At 35.9% G+C, this 17,795-nt stretch overlaps 1 protein-coding gene across 1 annotated transcript in view; it reads left to right on the top strand.

The window, feature by feature from the left end:
* The window catches only part of ANGPT1 (angiopoietin 1), a gene marked incomplete at both ends in the record, with an annotated part of 157,094 nt that overhangs the window by 113,847 nt on the left and 25,452 nt on the right, over positions 1 to 17,795 (top strand). Inside the window, one exon of the mRNA XM_080338533.1 lies at positions 9,769 to 9,935. Within this exon, the coding sequence (XP_080194659.1) occupies positions 9,769 to 9,935 (167 nt within the window). The remainder of the gene's footprint in view (positions 1 to 9,768; positions 9,936 to 17,795) is intronic.

Here is a 17,795-nt window from a genome sequence, read left to right on the forward strand (position 1 = left end):
TTGTGGCTTGAGCTATATTGAAGTAATCTACTTTTTGATCATGAACAGTAATTCAAAGAAGTATAAGCAAAGGAAAAAATATTACACTTAATGTACATATGGTCAGATACATAAACCTTGGAAATCTGATTGTTGATTGATCTCACACAGACATAGATTTTCATTTTCACTGTTATTACTCCCAAATTGTTTGGCTATTAGGGATCACCCCAAAGATTACAGCTGCTCCTGATAATTGGATTTTATAATAAGAATCCCGATGTTCCTTCCAACAGGAGTTTTTGTGTTTTCCTGTTTTGGACAGGAGGGATCCAGTGGATGGAGATCCTACTCCTACTTGACTCAGTTCCTTCTTTCTTAATTCCTAGGCCACACCTGTACCAGCACACTGAACAAGGCCACGGTCTGTGTGTAAACACAGTCTTGTGACACAGGATCCTCGTCACTAAATTTTATTGGAGTTCTGGTCTGACTCAAATAACATTTCACAAATAATGTGCAAACAGTTACGGGTAACAGGCCATTCCCAAATGGCAGTTTGCACAGGGCTGCCTTGTTTTCGGAGCTGAGCATCTTTTACTGTTAGCACATGAGTTATTCTGGTTTGCTTCCTTCTGCTTAGCAGAGTGCTAGAGGATATTCAGAGCACTCTTCCCAGCTGCTTCTTCCCCCTGTGGCTTAGTGATACAGTTTTGAGGGAAATAATTGTTGCTTCAAAGAACATGGGGGAGCATTTTGAAGTTTGCCTGGGAATAAAAGAATACAGAAACTTTTGTGGATGGAGAAGAGTTTTCATAACACTATCTGTACTATAGCCACCCATCTAGCTAGCTAGCTGGAGGTATATCCCATAGCTCCTTCTGCAGAAACAGCTTCATGTTCTTTCCCTGATTATAGTGTTAAGAATTTCATAAAGTACCCTGCAATATCAGCATGGTCCTTCCAGCAAAAATGAAGGATTTTAGGGTAGAATGGACCTGTGAGAAAGGCAAGAACTAGGAAATGTGTGTCCTTGGAAAAGACTGAAGGCACGTTGCTTTTGTACTGTGGACAAACAAGACGGGTTGGGAGGGGTGGTGGTGTTGAATTATTAGGTTGCATGAATAAGCTCATGAAAATGAATTATGGGTACAAGAGGGTAAAAAAGCACACTTCAGACATGAATAATTTTGTAACCTGTAGTCACAAATGCATTTCTTATGATAGAACACTTCAAAGTCATGAGTTATAAGTTAGTTACATCTGAAAAAAATCATTTATTTCAAGTGACTGAGATAGATGACATGGAAGCCATTTGTTTCTTTCAAACATTTACCAAGTAATTTGGATATAAGGAAATGATATTCGGTAACTGGAATGTGTATCAAGATATTATGTGAGTACCGCCTTTCATGCAGACCCACTCTTCTGTGATAAAGAGTGACATGTCACACTAGTTTAATAAAAGTCACTTCTGAATGCAACTATTACTCAGATAATTCTCACTTTCATCGCTGTTATAAAAAGAGCCAGCATGTTCTCAGCTTCTCCTGAGGTCTAAATCCAGTAGTGGAGACAGACATGATATCAAAGTGGTGAGAGACCATATTCAGTTTTATGAAAACATGCTCATGAAACTATTCTGGTTCAGACCAAGGTTTAATCTACAGTTGCATTTCAACAGTATGATCTAAGGGAGCAAGAATGAAGCAATATTTTTTTGAGGGGGCTTTGTATCACTGGTTTGGGCACCAGAGAAGATATTACCACACAAGAAAGCATCTTCATTTTGAGGAATACTTTTGCATGTAAAGTTAAACGCAGTTTTGTGTTGGAGTACAGTTGTGTTTAAACTGTGTTACACTCAGCAGTCTTTTCTATGCAAAAGTTACTGTATAACATTAGTTTCAAGTGTTGTGTTGACACATGGCTATGTATTTGTGCCTACTCTGCCACTCGTGCTTAAATTTAACACCATTAATAGATACTGATAAGACCTGTGATATTTCAAAGGTTGTTAATATAAGCATGTAATATATTATTTACATGTTAAACTTAATAAATTTTATGTAATGGTATCACGATTCAGCTTAATTATGCTAGCAGCCTGTATTAGAATATCATGAAAAAGATTAATGTTATTAAAGGAACTTTCTAACCAAAAGGTGGAGATGCTATTTTATAAAAGTCTGGTGAGATTTTGAGAGGTTACTTTTTTAAATTAGTGATCTGAATGTTCAGTAGAATTGTAGTAGTGATCCTCCCAAATAAGAATTGTGTGCTCTTATCATGGAATAGCTTTCCCTTCAGGGAGGAGCATCTGCTGCCTGATCTGTTCCATTTGGGACTCACTGCAGCAGCCTTTCACTTTGGGGCTTATGTCAAATTCCTACTCTAGGTTTTTAATTCTGTTGTCAGTCATCTTTTATTCTTTTTCAGCTACTTAGTGTAGTGACTGAGCCCAAGCAAGAAAGAGTAACTCATAAGTCTGATGCTTGAGATATTTAGATGGATTACGGGGCTGAGGTTCAAGTTCCTGCTCAAACTCATGAACAGACCGTTGGTCTTTCCTGTCACATCTGTGTTCCTAGTTATGTGCATCTGTGTTATTTAGCATGAATCTCTGTCTTCTGAAAAAAACAAAAAAAGATAATTAAATTCTATCTCCAAAAATTCTTTCATTTTGCCTGAAGTGAACAAAAGCAAACAAAACAGAAAGTCCTTTAAGCTTGCAATTCATGTTTCTTAGAATACAAAAATTGAGTTTTCTTTTCTTTAAAACACACCCACCTCCCTGGTATGCACTTAATAGGAACTGCACTGAGTGTCTGTATATTCCCAGGATTCACTTGTGAAGAAGATGGTTTGGAAGAGAGGGTCTCAATGTAATTTTTAGTTAAATAGTAAGGAAGTGAGATTGAAATCCAGGCCTGTATATGGGCCACTGTAGGAAACTGACCTGCTTGGGGTCCCCTGCATAGCCAGAGGTAATATTTCTGTATGGTGTGCACCTCAATCCTGGATTCTGTCACTGTGATTCTTCCTCATCAGCAACTCTGCTACTGCTGATGCTGTGTGTGTTTGAGAAGGAAAAAGGAAAAAATGAACCTAACTTGTGTATGTCTACTAATATATTTGGTCTAGAATGAAGTGCAACTGCCTGAATTGCTGCAGGGTATGGCCAAGGTTTTGAGACACATTTTTCAAATTTGGAATGATTATATGGAAATTCAGTTCTTTGTTTAAACTGACAATAACTTAGTTTTTGTTTTACTCTTTTGAGAAGGTACCTCTAGCTTCAATCTAAACATATTTTTTAATCTTGACACCAAATATTTGTTAGCATTTCATAGAAATTATTTTGAATATTTAGTGTTGTTTTCTCATATTCTTTTAAGTTAACATTATTTAACACATTTTTTTTCTCTGATGAAGTTGAAGTCATTTCTATAGACCACATCTTTATTTCAAATAATGCAATGAATAATTCAATGTGATGGAAATACAAAAGTATACTGACCTTTATAGAAATGATAGTCTTAAACAAAATCTATTCCACATTCTCAGCTAAGGCAAATGGGGCTGAATATTCTTTATGGCTTCTGGGAAGAAAGTGCTGCTGTAAAACACTGAATTATTATCTGCTTTATTCAGTGAATTGTCTAACAGGAGATGAACCCATAGGATATATTGACTGTGTCTGGTTTCAATTTTGTTTTGTCTATAAAAAGTCAAAGCTTCCTATGAGCATTATCAGACAAAATAAATAAAGTAAGAGAGATAATTGTTTAATGAACTTGAAGTAACATGATTCAAACAGAATACCCCCACAGATTTTGCCAAGGCTAATAAAACTCTTTTGCACCATACTTATTATTTTTGAATAAGTATCAACTTTGTAAATTCTTAAGGTCATTTTTAAAACCAATATTGAATTATGTTTCTTTGTACTCATGACTGTGTTAGGTTTTGACTCTGTGAATCAACCTGCAATTGGAAATGAGGTGATGTAGAACCTGGATGTCATTTAGAGTAAATATTATAAAATCATGTACTTTTGTTTGTGATTCCTGGTTCTAAGTACTTTAATGCATACAAAAGAACAACAAATTACTATTTTTTTTTGCATAACAGTTAGGCACTATGTCAGAATTTACACTATTGATTGTGTAGTTATAGGCACAGAGAATCAGAAAACTCCTTTGCTTCATCCTACTATATAAATAGAATTAAAACTGTCCATAAGGTTCTATACTGTATCATATCTTTGCTCTGAAAACAAGTGTTACTGTGTCTACAAGAATAATCTATTCTAAATGCAGTACAAAATGTCATCTGCTTATTCCTTGATAAAAAACTTATTTTACCAATTGTCATTTTAACAGACTTATTTCAGATCAAACTTTGCCAAAATATTACCTTAATGCAATTTTCAGCAGTAAAAATTATGAAAAATTGTGAACAATATAATGAAACATTAAAATAATCTGTGCTAGGTGAGTGCAAAGATTTGTACATCCTGTCTGTGGCTAGTAGTGAACAGTTAAGAAAACATACTATGATGATGCAGACATATTTCCATGCTATATTATCCTAATTTCCATAGAGTGCTAATAGGGAAAATGTAGAAGACTCTGAAAACTTTTGGAAACTTCTCACTTTTCCCTATTACATTAAGCACTCTTTTGGGAACCTTCTTATTTGCCAGTCATCTCAAAATGTTATGCAATTTTTAAGCAAATCCAAATGAATAATTTTGGAATAAAATATAAAGTTTAAAGAATTAATCCCTCTACTTGGAAACATATAATTAATAAAATACAGAAAGCTAATAAAAACATTGTTTCTCTTAGTAATTTAAAATGCAATTTTGGAACAGTGCTTATGACCCACTGGGTTTCAGAGGGATTTAAAATCTAGTTAACTACAAACACATTCATGAAAGACAGGTGTTCCTTTTCCTAGTAGGCTGATAGCCGAGGATGACTTGGATCACCTCATATACTTCCTTGAGTTTAAGTACAAAATTTTAACACAAATAATTCTGGGAGCATTTGCTATAGCAATATGAACATGAAAAACAATGAGTATGTTGACAGAGTATATATGTACTAGGAAACAAACACATTTAACAACAGCTATGCATCTGGAATAGATGACTCTTAATGTTAATTTTTAAAATTTAAAGCTATAATCTAAGGCATTCTCAAAATCAAAATGACAAGCAGGATCTAAAGTAAGGTCGAAAGCATCTTATCACTGCTGTTAACTAAAATGCTAGAATTTCATTACTGAATTTTCATTACTGAACAATTACTGCATTATCTCATGAACAGCAAAATTAATGAGGTCTGCTTTTCTGGGGATTTTTGTCTGTGTCCTACACAGAAGTCCCATTCTCATTACGAATAATGTCCTGAATCCCAATTATTTTCAAAGATTCTCTGTGGCATCTCTTGAGATCCTCTTTTATGTCCTTCAAATCTCTCTCAGGTGTCTAAGGGTCCTTTGGGTCAGTGCATGCTCAGCAACTGAGCTTGGCTGACTGGTCTGTGCCCACTTCAGCATTCCTCCCAGTGGCAACTCATCCCAAGCAACTGTTCTCCTGAAACCTTGTTGAACTTCAAGTTTGTGTGTTTTCTATCCCAACCTTGAAAGTTTTCAAAAGTATTGCACGAAAATAGAGGACAGGTGGGAATAACCATTACACGAGCCTGTTTCCTGAAGTTTTCTGGCTGAAGGAAACAAAAAATAGATTTTGTATTCAAAGATAAAATTCTGAAATGTACTTTGAAGTCTAAAGATCTTGAAGGCAAACCAAAAGAATGTGGCTCAATCATTTCTTTTGCCAGCTCCAGTGTTGGGAATGGAAACAAAAAGTTAAATCACATTTTTCAGGGTTTATTTGGCTAATAATATGTCATTCTCTTCTTACATATCTTGCCAAAGTAGTAGTGCTCTAGTAGCAGTGACAGTCTAAATAAGATGTAAACAAGGAAAGTTGTGTAGGAATTAAGTCAACCAAAGTATCTGGAAAAAAAACAGCAAGCATGTAAGTCTTTCTTTAGGTCTGAAACAGAGGCAGTAAACTACAGACTAAATACAGGTTGGAAACAGTTGAGTTTGGCATAATAAAATTATCCTTGAAGAAACTGTTCCCAACTCTGTACTTAACAGAAATGTACTGCTCCTCTCTGGTTTAAATCTATGAAAGCTTTGAGTGCCTGTTTGTTTGTTTATTTCTTTCTTCCAACCATATTATGTGTTCAATAAAATACACTTCTCCTTCGGAACATTCCTTGCTTCAGATATATGTTTTATATTCCACTTACTTCCTTGGTTTTCTTTTCATAAGGGCAAGGAGTTTGTTTAACAAGAAGTTGCTCCCGACAAGAAAAAAGGAAAAATATTTCTTAGTCTATGCATTTCTAATCTGAGTTTCAGTATTGTACCTCCTTATAATAGGATTCAGTTTTTCGTAACTAATGTGGTGGCTTTCCTCATATTTTTTTATATTCATTTTTATATTCCTTCTGTTCCCTTTTGCTGCAGCTTCATTTCCTCTGGTCAGGAGAGCAAACCACTTAGTGATAGATTTTCACCTTAGTGTAATAACACGTGAAAAGGGAGAAGGAAGTGTAAATGAGAATAAGAAAAATTATTATTATTTCAGAATAACTATATATAGTGTCTGGAGTTTATATAGAACACATATGGGAACACATAATGTTTAAAAAGCCACATGTATTACATCCTGAATAGGCTGTAATCTAAATAAGATAAGACAAATATAATTCAATAGTGCCACAGTTCAAAGGGGAGTCCCCTCAGCTTGCCAGCACTGGGAAAAAGGGAGAAAGGATTTCTTGAAAATCTTATTTTAAAGGGAGAGAGAGATAAGATAATAATAATATATCTCCTGTGAATTAGAAATCATATAGTCTGCAAAGAAACTTACTTTTGATGATATGTAAACACCTATGCTCCAGTTCTGCCTTCTGGATTTTAAGGAGACCAACTGCTTATTAGGTAGTTACCACAAAGCATATTGTCCCGTCCTCTAAGGCAAGCGGCAATGACCACTGGTGAGAGAGGACGTCAGAGACAAACCACTGACTGTTCTGGTGTGACACTGCCAAAACTGCCAGAACAGGAGAAACTGTGTGTGACAGTCACAGGGCAGAGAGAAAAGGCAAGGAGATAGAAAGGATAAAGGGAACAGGTTGAAAACAGTGAAAGCTGTAGACAGGGTTTATGCAGGGGAGGAACAAGCTTTTGTATTTTAGGAAGTGTGTATGACGCCAAATATGCATGTGAATGCAATTAAAGCAGCAGGTGAGAGATACAGAGATACACCATGGGAAACCTTGAGCAGAAGTAAGACTGCTGTGGTCAAAGCAAGAAATCACCAGCATTAGGTACAAATAGTACTTACAGGGACTTATGTAGCTAAACATCTAATTGAAATAAAGGGTATAATGAAATAATATGCAGGAAAGGAGAAGCCAGCTAATAGTATCCTCCCATATTTCAGTTTGAGTCTTCTCCAGGACTCACCACAGACCACCAAATTTCAGTTCTTGCAGACTAAACGCTTTGTCCCTGGGTATCACTTAATGATCTTGAAGCCAAAAGGCAGACATGCTTATTCGAAACAGAAAGTAGTGTACTCAGCACAGTGTAGCCAAACATGGCATATCTTCTTAGCCTCTAGTATCAGTGACCACCAAATATCTGCTCAGGTAGACTAGTTAAAACAACTTCTGAGTAGAGTGTAAGAACAGCAACAACAAAATCCCCGTTTTCCTTTTTTTTGATCCTATCATAAACTTTTAAGGTTCTACATTTTTTAAATGAAGTTTCTTTAAAAGTTTGCAGGTGGTATACCTCTGCATTGCGAGTGAAGTGTTGGCTGTGATGCAGCTTCACTCAGCTGCTGATTCTATCCTCAATAGATGCAACTAGTCAGGGCTGGAGCAGCAATGAAATAAAAAACAAAGAGAAAGGGTTTTAATTTCACTCTTTCCATCTCACATTAAGAGTGGCTGAAATGTCACAAAGAGAAGATATTGATTTCTTGCCAATGTGTCTTACAGATGCATCTCCCATTACTTGAATTCTAGTCCCAAGGAAATGTCTTAATTTTAGCCCTCTTTGAAAAATATGTGCTTTCTGGAAATGTTCAAACTTATTCTTGAAACTTACACTGGCTCAATCAATGGCAGATCACAGAGTTTAGTTCATGATCAGAGACTGAGAGCAAATGTTGTCTGTTAAATACCATGATGGAGAGTGCAGAGGGAAAGTAGCTTCTTGTAATGAATGACAAAAGAAAAAATTTGAGATTGAATGCACACTAATCTATTCCAAAACCAAAATTATTTCATTGTTTATTTCTTTCCTCCATGCGGCAGGCGCACCTTAGTAACAGAGGGTGATTTTTTGATCATAGGCAAGAAAATAATCCAGTCTTTTATTTAATTTGATCAGGAAATTTTCACAAGGGTCTTCTAAAACACTCCTAGCACTGCAAGCAAATGAGGAGATTTCCAGTTCCCATATTCCTAGCTTAAGAAATATGTGTAAGCATAGTCATGTTCAAATAGTTCTTCACAAGTAAAGATTACAGTTTAAAATAATTTTTATTGTTTAAAAAGAACAAAAATGGAGCTAAGAGTTCTCAGGTATGAACTAATACTTTATAAAGAAAAATAATTTTAATATATAGTAAATTAAATTAATTACATTAAATAAAACCTTTAATTCAATAAAATATTCACTAACATTTAAATAATTTTAAAATCTGGAAGAACCACCCAAATACAGATCTAGGAATACAGTTTGAAAACTGGTTATACTTTTATTATTATTTTTCCAAATAACTGTATTGCTTACTTAACTGGAAATAAGATCATTTGAATATATGAAATGTGGGGAGAGTTAGGTACCTTAAATACTCTACTGCTGTTTATTTTTCATTCTTAGAAAATAAAATCACAATACCCTCTGCTGTGCTTTGGATAGTCTATAGGAATATTCTTAACTCCTTAAGTTAAAGATTTCAAAGCATCAAAGCATCTATAGATATCTTATTTCACCTCAGCAGGGTAAGAAAAAATAACTTTGTAGCAGCAAAAATGTTAGCCAATTTGAACTTTAGTGGACCAAGAATGAGGTAAACCAATGTTATAACTAATGATCACTCACAGACACTGTCCTGTCCAGTAGGTATTATATACAGAAGAGGATTTTAAACTAAAAGCCTCCCTCCTTCTGTTGTGACAGAAACTCAACAGCAAAGGAATGGTCCATTTTTTAGACCTTACAACATGAGCATTCATCCACAGCTAACTTGAATTCAATGTATAATCTAGGCTAATGTAAACTCTTTTTAACCCTTTCTAGTGTGTAGCAGAATTCTGCTTTGACTTAATTGTCTTAATGATCACTGTGATCAACACCATATGAAACGTATTATAGAATATGACTATGTCCAGTGTTCTTATTGATGGATATGCAAATACAGCACCATAGCATTCATATTGTGCAATTGGAAAGTGGTTTTCAGCTGACAACCTCAACTGTCCTGTCAAATATCGGTTGAATTGCATGACACTCCTACGTGGTATGTTTTAATAGATTCATTTTAGAGATAGTCAAACCAGATCACAGAACGCTATGACCAGTAATTAGAATGTATAGGTAAAATATAATGATGGTTTTATTAATATATTGTGATTCTACCAATTACAATAATTACATCTAGTTATTTTGCCAACTTTTTTCTAGGGTTTTGGTAGTCCATCAGGTGAACATTGGCTGGGAAATGAATTTATCTTTGCAATAACAAGTCAGAGGCAATATTCTCTAAGAATTGAATTAATGGACTGGGAAGGAAACCGAGCATATTCACAGTATGACAGATTTCACATAGGAAATGAAAAGCAGAATTACAGGTAAGACTCTATTGAAATTCTTTTGACTCTACTCAATGGTAAGTATTTTTCATTGTTTGGTGGCTAAATATGAGATAAATATAATATTTATTTTCATTGAAAGTGAATAAAGAGGGTAAAAATAAAAAAACTGATTTCTCATTGTTGGAAGGTTAGAGTAAAAATAATATATCTGAGAAGAAGGGATGATCTATTAATTATTCTGGCAGGTAGAACTGCTACAAAAATGTATAAATTTTAGCATATCTGAGACCATCAGAACCCAAAACTGAATAGAAAAAGAATATGGACTCTTCATTACAACTTGAAGGATTTCTGCCTCAGAAGCATGAAACTGAAACAATGGACATAGGAAGAAAAGACAGAAAATGTTAAAATGTCTGGTATTTCCAAACTCAAAATTCAGTGTAAATTGAGAGGAAAAATAGAATGTGATTTATTTTTTTTTTTCCTAATCATTGCTTAATCTGCACAGACAGCACAATGCTGGAGAAAGAATATGAAACCCAGAAAAATGTCCTAAAACATCTAGTTAGCAGAAGACTTGGGAGAGAAACCAATGTATTGTAAAACCAAACATTTAAGTCACATTTAAGTGAGAGCAATTTGCTCTTTTTGCTGATAGGATGCTGCCCAGGTGGGACACAAAGTAGTGCCCATGTCCCCTGTTGTCCCTCCAGCTGTCTGGGAACTCTGCTGGACACTGTGATCTCAGACTACTTCAGGTGCTAAGTACCAACCAGGACAAGGACACGGGCCTAAAAAATTGTGTACCGTTGCCTATGTGCATCGAAGTGATTGCCCTTTTCCTGGCACAGTTTAAGCCTGATCCAAGTAGTGCTTTCCCAGGCAATTCCTGAACACAACTGTGGGATCCCATGGAACAGGGACTTTTTCCAATATGCACTGTGAGCAAGGAAATGTTAATTTTTTGGGGAGAAAGTCTAGCTATACAGACATGCATAGTGCTATACAACTAACTTTGAAGGCCAAAGAGCAAGCCCTAGCCCAAGATTTAAACTTTATCCACATTTTAATATGTTCTTTGTCATCTGTAATAAATTTTGCCTCAAAGAAAGAGTCTTTAAAGGACTGGGGCATAGGATTTGCTCTCTGCCTTGGCTGATAACAGAGGCACTTGGAGATTTCTTAAGTAGATTAGGTTTAATATGTTGATGGACAGCAGAGTAGCCCTGGAAAATCATCCTGAATCAGCCTAAGTCTCCAGGATGTCTATATGAAAAGAGAAATATATAGGAAAGTAAAGTAAACGTACTTTCATTAGAAGAAAGGGAAATCTTTTGGCAATATAAACCATATTTTATGAACATGGAAATATTGTGAAAACTGATCCATTAAAATTCTTCTTGCTGAACAAGAAAAACAAAAAAGATATGTTTCAAAAGTGTGTATATTAAATCAGAAAGGGTGTACAGGCCTTAAAAAGTACATACTGAGTAACAGGGTTAAATTCTTCTATCCATGTTCAAGTCACTTTCCACAAAAATTAGAAGGAATTTGACTTGAGACTAATGAATGCAATTTTGATTCCTGCCGTACTCCATAGTCCAATTAAAGGCCAGAATGAGCTACACTCATGCTGTCTGTGTGGTCTCCTTACAGTAAAGCTGAAGTTCCTCTGTCCAGGGGACAGGGAATTGGTTCCATTCACATTACTGGAATGAACAGAGAGGGAAACATGAAGAGGTAAAAAGATTCTGCGTGTTTCAGATTAATTTCTTGATCATTTTTTACTCAAACATAACTGAATATTTAAAGAAAATGACTGAGTAGTGCAGTGACAGTTCTGGAAATAATGAAGTGTAAACCACATGCAAATCTAAATTATTTTTCATGCTTCACAAACACACTAGTGCCTAGTTTGGAAAGATGGATGATCAACAGACATTTTGAAAAAAATAAAAAAGTTATGTTCTTTTAGGAATTATTACAAGAATGCATCCTATGACATAAAAACTCTTTATTTTGTTTGCCAGCATCAATATCTGTGATAGCAGCGACTCCAGAAGGCAGGCCAAATAAAAGCCTGATTATTGAGTTCTAAACAGCTGGCCCCCCTTCAGAGAATGCTGTTTTCTCTTTATCTGAGGAACTGCCATTAAGAATTTAAATGATTCTTCTGAAGTTGAAAACCACAGTTCCCAACCTCCTGCTTGCAGTGCCTTTCCTTCACCACTGTCAGGCATTTGCCATGTTTGCATTCAGTACCTCAAACATACAACACCATAACTTTTCAAAGCTTCAGTTGCCATTCATTTGAAATAGTTTTGCCAAACAAACTAACAGCTTGTTTTGGAAGCTGTTAGGATTTTATGTGAGTGACCCACATTAAATGTTGTTTCTTCAACAGTTTGCAAAGATAAGTAATTGCAGGTTGATCACACCCTGCATTAGTTTCAAATAATACAATTTCACTAAGAAATAATAACCAGTAAAGAGACAAGTTTTCAAGCTGGCCTGAGCTTCAGATATCTGATATATCCAAAATAGAGAAAGGGTATAGAAATAAAAGGTAAAGCTCAAGAAGTGGAATAACTTCCATTTGTGCTATGACAATATCTTGTACATTAGGAAGACACAAAAAAAAATAAGGTTCCAGGTTTCACCTTTGAATATAGTAAATTTAAAAAAGAGAAAAAATCAAACACCATGAAGTGACAAAATGTGTCTGAGAAAATATGGAAAATCATTTTTATCCTGTTTTTCCAAAATCCAGCCCCAACATTATGCAAAGTACAATTCAGTCTGGATAACTCCCAACTGGTGATTTCAGAAGGGTTCTGTTTCTCCTCTGGGCTGTTTGTGTTGTCTTTACTACTTTTTATTAGCCTAAAGAATCTATGATTAAAAAGGGTAATGCTGAACACATGTATGTTAAAAATATTCTTGTTTCTCTTTCAAAATGAGACAGCTCCAAAAGGCTTTCTGGGAATGCAGAATAAAACCTATTTATCCCAGATGATGACTGCATAGAAGAAAGCTGAGATGAGAAGGTGGATACTGACGCAGTAAATGTATAATGATAAATGATAATTGAAAGAGTAAAATCAGTGTTGCACCACGTGTAAAACCTTCAATAGCATGGAAGTATCTAACATCCTTAGGCTTCTTACCTACACAAAATTACAACACAGAGGGCTGCTTGTAAAACTATCTCTGCCAGTCTCTTTGCAAGTCTTATATCGTGGCAAGTAAAATCTCCAGAGTAAGACGAGTCAGATCTTGCAAACCCCATTTAGTGCAGTGTTTCTTAATTTAAGTCAAATTAATTATTTATAGAACTCCAAAAATATAAGTTGAAAGAGACTACCAAAAGACACATGGCCTATTGTCATTTCCTGTGCAGGCTCTACCTAGCGCACTCTTGGTAGTCTGTTGACATTATTTGATGTTCTTAGGAGCTGTACAGATATGACATACTGCTACTCTGACCTGTGTCCTCAGGCCTTCCAGAACTAGCCAGGAAAGTTAACCACGTGTTGGAATTTCAGGCACCATATTTCATAATCCCACATATTAGTTAATGAAAGCAGATATATTGATGCTGGATTTTGAGCAGCAGCCATATAAGCCTGTATACACATCTGGTTTTGTGACTCATGATACAGGAGCAGCATTTCCAAGCAAGACATGGAATAGACAATGGGGAAAATACACTTTAATTGGCTGAGCTCTTTGTACCTCAGAACCCTTAGAAAGATTGGATATACCCTCACCTCCCTATGACAATAAACTCCAGTATTTAGTCATTCTTTTACTGAGAAAAGCTTTCCGTTGCTGCAATGACTCTCTACCTTTGGTCCTATCCATGGCAGAATATTATTAAATGATCAGGTAGTGCTGCTGATGTGATCAAGACTTCGGGATTGTTGTAAGTATAGGTGAAAACTGATGACAGACAGAAAGCATCCTAACTTCTGTGAATGTGTTATGTACTTAAGCTGATGTTTGATCTTTGATAGTAAAAATTAAGGAGGACAGTCTTTATAATGGAATCACCATGATAAACAGATTTGGAAATCCTATGAGAAAATGAAAGAGAGCAGAAAGGAGGGCAACGAAGCTGGTGAGGAGTCTGCAGAACCAGTCATATGAGGACCAACTGAGGGAACTCGGGCCATTTAGCTTGGAGAAAAGAAGGCTGAGGGGAGACCTTATTGCTGTCTATAACTATCTGAAAGGAGATTATAGCGTGGAGGGTGTTGGTCTGTTCTCTCAGGCAGCAAGTGACAGGATGAGAAGAAATGGCCTCAAGTTGCACCAGGGAAGGTTTCAGAGGGGATATCAAGAAAAATTTATTCACAGAAAGCGTTGTGAATCACTGGAACAGGCTGTCCACGGAAGTGGTGGAGTCACTATCCCAGGAGGTATTTAGAAGACATAGAGATGAGGCCCTCAGGGACTTGGTTTAGTGCCTGAGTTAGGCTATGGTTGGACTCTATGATCTTGAGGGTCTCTTCCAACCAAAATGATTCTATGATACATTATTAGTGGGAAAAGCAAGAAAAAGTTTGACAGGAGAATATCAGTTAAGAAGAGAAGAATCAAATTTATGGGACCTCAGAGGGCAGAAGTTGATGGAATTCATTGCAAACAAGAAGGAGAGTCACTGAATTTTTTAAAATCACTTCAAACTACTGACATTGTTCTGTGAGTCGTACAAATCTAGGTAGAGCAGTTTCCAAGCTCTGTAAAATGCATTTCGCTCCAGGCTTTACTTTGGAAAATTGTATCAGTTGTTGAATGTACAATCATATAATGGTTTGAGTTGGAAGGGACATTCAAAGGTCATCTATTCCAAGCCCCCTGCAATGAGCTGGGACATCTTCAACTAGATCAGGTTGCTCAGACCCCTGTCCCGCCTGGCCTTGAATGTCTCCAGGGATGGGGCATCTACCTCCTCTCTGGGCAACCTGCTCCAGTGTTCCACCACTCTCATTGTAAAAAATGTCTTCCTTAAATCTAGTCTAAATTTACACTCTTTTAGTTCATAACCATTACCCCTTGTACTAGTGCAACAGATGCTGCTAAAATTTTGTACTATTTTTCTTATAAGCCCCTTTTAAGTACTGAAAAATCACAGTAAGTTCTCCCCAGAGCACTGGATTTTTTAGCTCTTGTATGTATAAGAGTCTGTATATTTAGTTTCAAGAATAGTATTATTTCTCTCTGTTTTCTTAGGCAAACATGGTAGGTAGCCTGGAGCCAAAGGCCTTGATGTAATGTTAATATTTGATTTTTTTTAAGGTGGAGTCTATTGATTTATTTAATCACCATTGTTGAACTAATGCTGGAATTCGTTACAAATTTCCACACATAATATTTCTTTCTGTGGAGAAACAATAATTTTTCTACAGTATTTTAAATTGTACTAATGAAAATTATGTAATAGGTAAAAGGAAGTATTATTTGTGAGTGTGTCTTTTATGGGGACAGCTGGTTCTGTGTATCTATCATTTAAAAATATACTCCACAGACTATTGCTGTTTCAGTGGCAGGACATTAACAGGCTGTTGTCCCATTCCTCAGAGTACAAAACCTTATTTTTATTTTTGGTGTGGTTCTTTTTTATTACTCGGGCTTTTCAGTGATGCATTTTTTTGTGTGTCCCTTTAGTAGCTTAGGTAAAACAGGCAATCAGCTTGACTGCGTTATTTGTATCACAGTAAACCCTCAAAGAGACTATTCTCAGACAGGGACGGAAAAGTGAAGTGGAGAATACACAGGAAATCTGTAGCAAAGCAACAAAATGAACACCCAGTCCTGTGCCCACACCCCTGCACTTTTCTTGCTGAATACGAAAAGTACAGAATAACTCAAAAAATAGATATGATGCAAAAATTTTGACACATAGTAATTCACTTTTCTTTGGAAGCTTGAAATTTAATTTACAAGTCTACTTCAGAGGAAATATCTATGTAAAACCTTATTAATGGACAGAATGATATCTGTGGTATGCATACTTTCCATGATTTGAAAATATATTTAATATTTTTTTCACCAAACAATGGTATAAAATGGATAATATGGAAAAAAGATTTTATGTCTCTATGTATATATAAATATCTGGCTGAAATAACTTTATTCTAAGAACACTGTCAGTCCAATAATATTCCATGAAGTCTGAGTACTGGAAATGCAGGGATTCAATCTGATGCCCATTAAGCAGAAGTCTTTCTGGAACCAGGCCAGTGCTGCTATACTATATCAGTGACTAAAGCTCACTGGCAGTCCATGTGCTATCTCCAAATGTAAGCAGAAATGAAATATAATATTTTCTCTGACTAACTGAAGGTTGATGCAAAAATACTTATGGAGTTTATAAACAGTAAAATTTAACTTAATCCACATAAATCCCAGTGTATACTATCCATCCACAGCTGATAATTTCCCACCTCTAATTACATAAAGCTCATTTGTAGTTCACTATCCAATAGTCATGACAGTCCTGAAACAGGAACAGAGAGTTTCTTCATCTATGTTATGGAATATAATGAGAATGCATATATACTGGATACTGTAAAGGAGCACTGAGTAGAGAACGGGAAGTGAATAGTGAGAGAGAATGATGGGAACGGATAGAAGTGCGATGATTTGCAGCTCCTGAGGTGGGGAGGAGAGGGCTCTGTGTTGTATTCCTTTCGAGAAGCAAGACAACAGGTTCAATTTAGCAAAACAGGCCCTATGAGAAGTGATGTGTAATTCTTTGTTGCCCCCTGAAAGTTCATGACCGGCAGCTCTGCAAAATCTAGTGACTGGCTGCCATTTTTGTGTGAAAAAGAGCACGGGCTGCAGCCACAAAACTAGAGCTCTACCAGGCTCAGCTATAACAGACATTCAATACCAAATTGTATCTGTCCAGATGAAGTATAATAATTGACTTTCCAAGAGCTACAAACTGTTACAGACCTACCAGTGAGATTTTGTGCTAACATAGTTCTCTGAACAGTCTCTTTCACATGACAGAAAGGCATTGATGATTACTTTTCTTAGCTTATAACTTGAATATCTTTAAAACCGAGATATTTCTTTTGGAATAATATTATGTGGTTCATCACAAGTGTCATGGCACAAATAATTCCATACAGAGAAGATGAATTATTTCCTCAAAAAGAGTTAGGTATTTGCAGTTTTCATCATTAACTGCCTTAAACAGTTTCATGTGAAATGAGTGCTGCTATTAGACTTCAGACCCTTTTGATAAAGAGTATCTACATGCTCAGTTAGAGTAATACACTTTGAGGACCACAAACCTCCTCATCTTCCTAAATCAATTGATCACAGGCATGAATCACAGTTCATATGAAAAGCTACTTTTTTAAAAAAGTCAAATGCCAATTCATATATGCAAAGGCAGCGCAGAAATTATACAATTCATCAAACAGTATCCATTAATATGCACCATTAAAAGCCCCTAACATTACTTTCTGTGTTTTATTTTGATCACAAATAACACTAGAGTTCTTTAATGCAGTAATATCTAGGATATGGAGGGAAACTAACAGAGGTGTTCCATAAATTCCAGGAAATTCTTTACTTGAGATTTTAGAAAAGTTCTGGCACATAAGATTTACAAGGTAGGCAGGTTGCACAGCACTCTTGGTTGCACAGCAGCCTCGCTTTCCATCAGGAAAGCAAAGCCTCCAATGTGAGTTACTCAGAATATGCCTGGTACAGGAATGACCTGATCATTTTTGTGTATCCATTTATTCATCTATAAAAGGTAGATATCTATTCATTTATTTTCATTGTTAGATCTTTCAAGCCATCTCTAAATTGGTGCTATCTTCAGTCTTACGTTTCTCTATCCTTTTCCAATGGGATAATTTTCAATTGCCT

The sequence above is a fragment of the Nesoenas mayeri genome (genome assembly GCF_963082525.1).
Source record: "Nesoenas mayeri genome assembly, chromosome: 2".
Classification (NCBI taxonomy): domain Eukaryota; kingdom Metazoa; phylum Chordata; class Aves; order Columbiformes; family Columbidae; genus Nesoenas; species Nesoenas mayeri.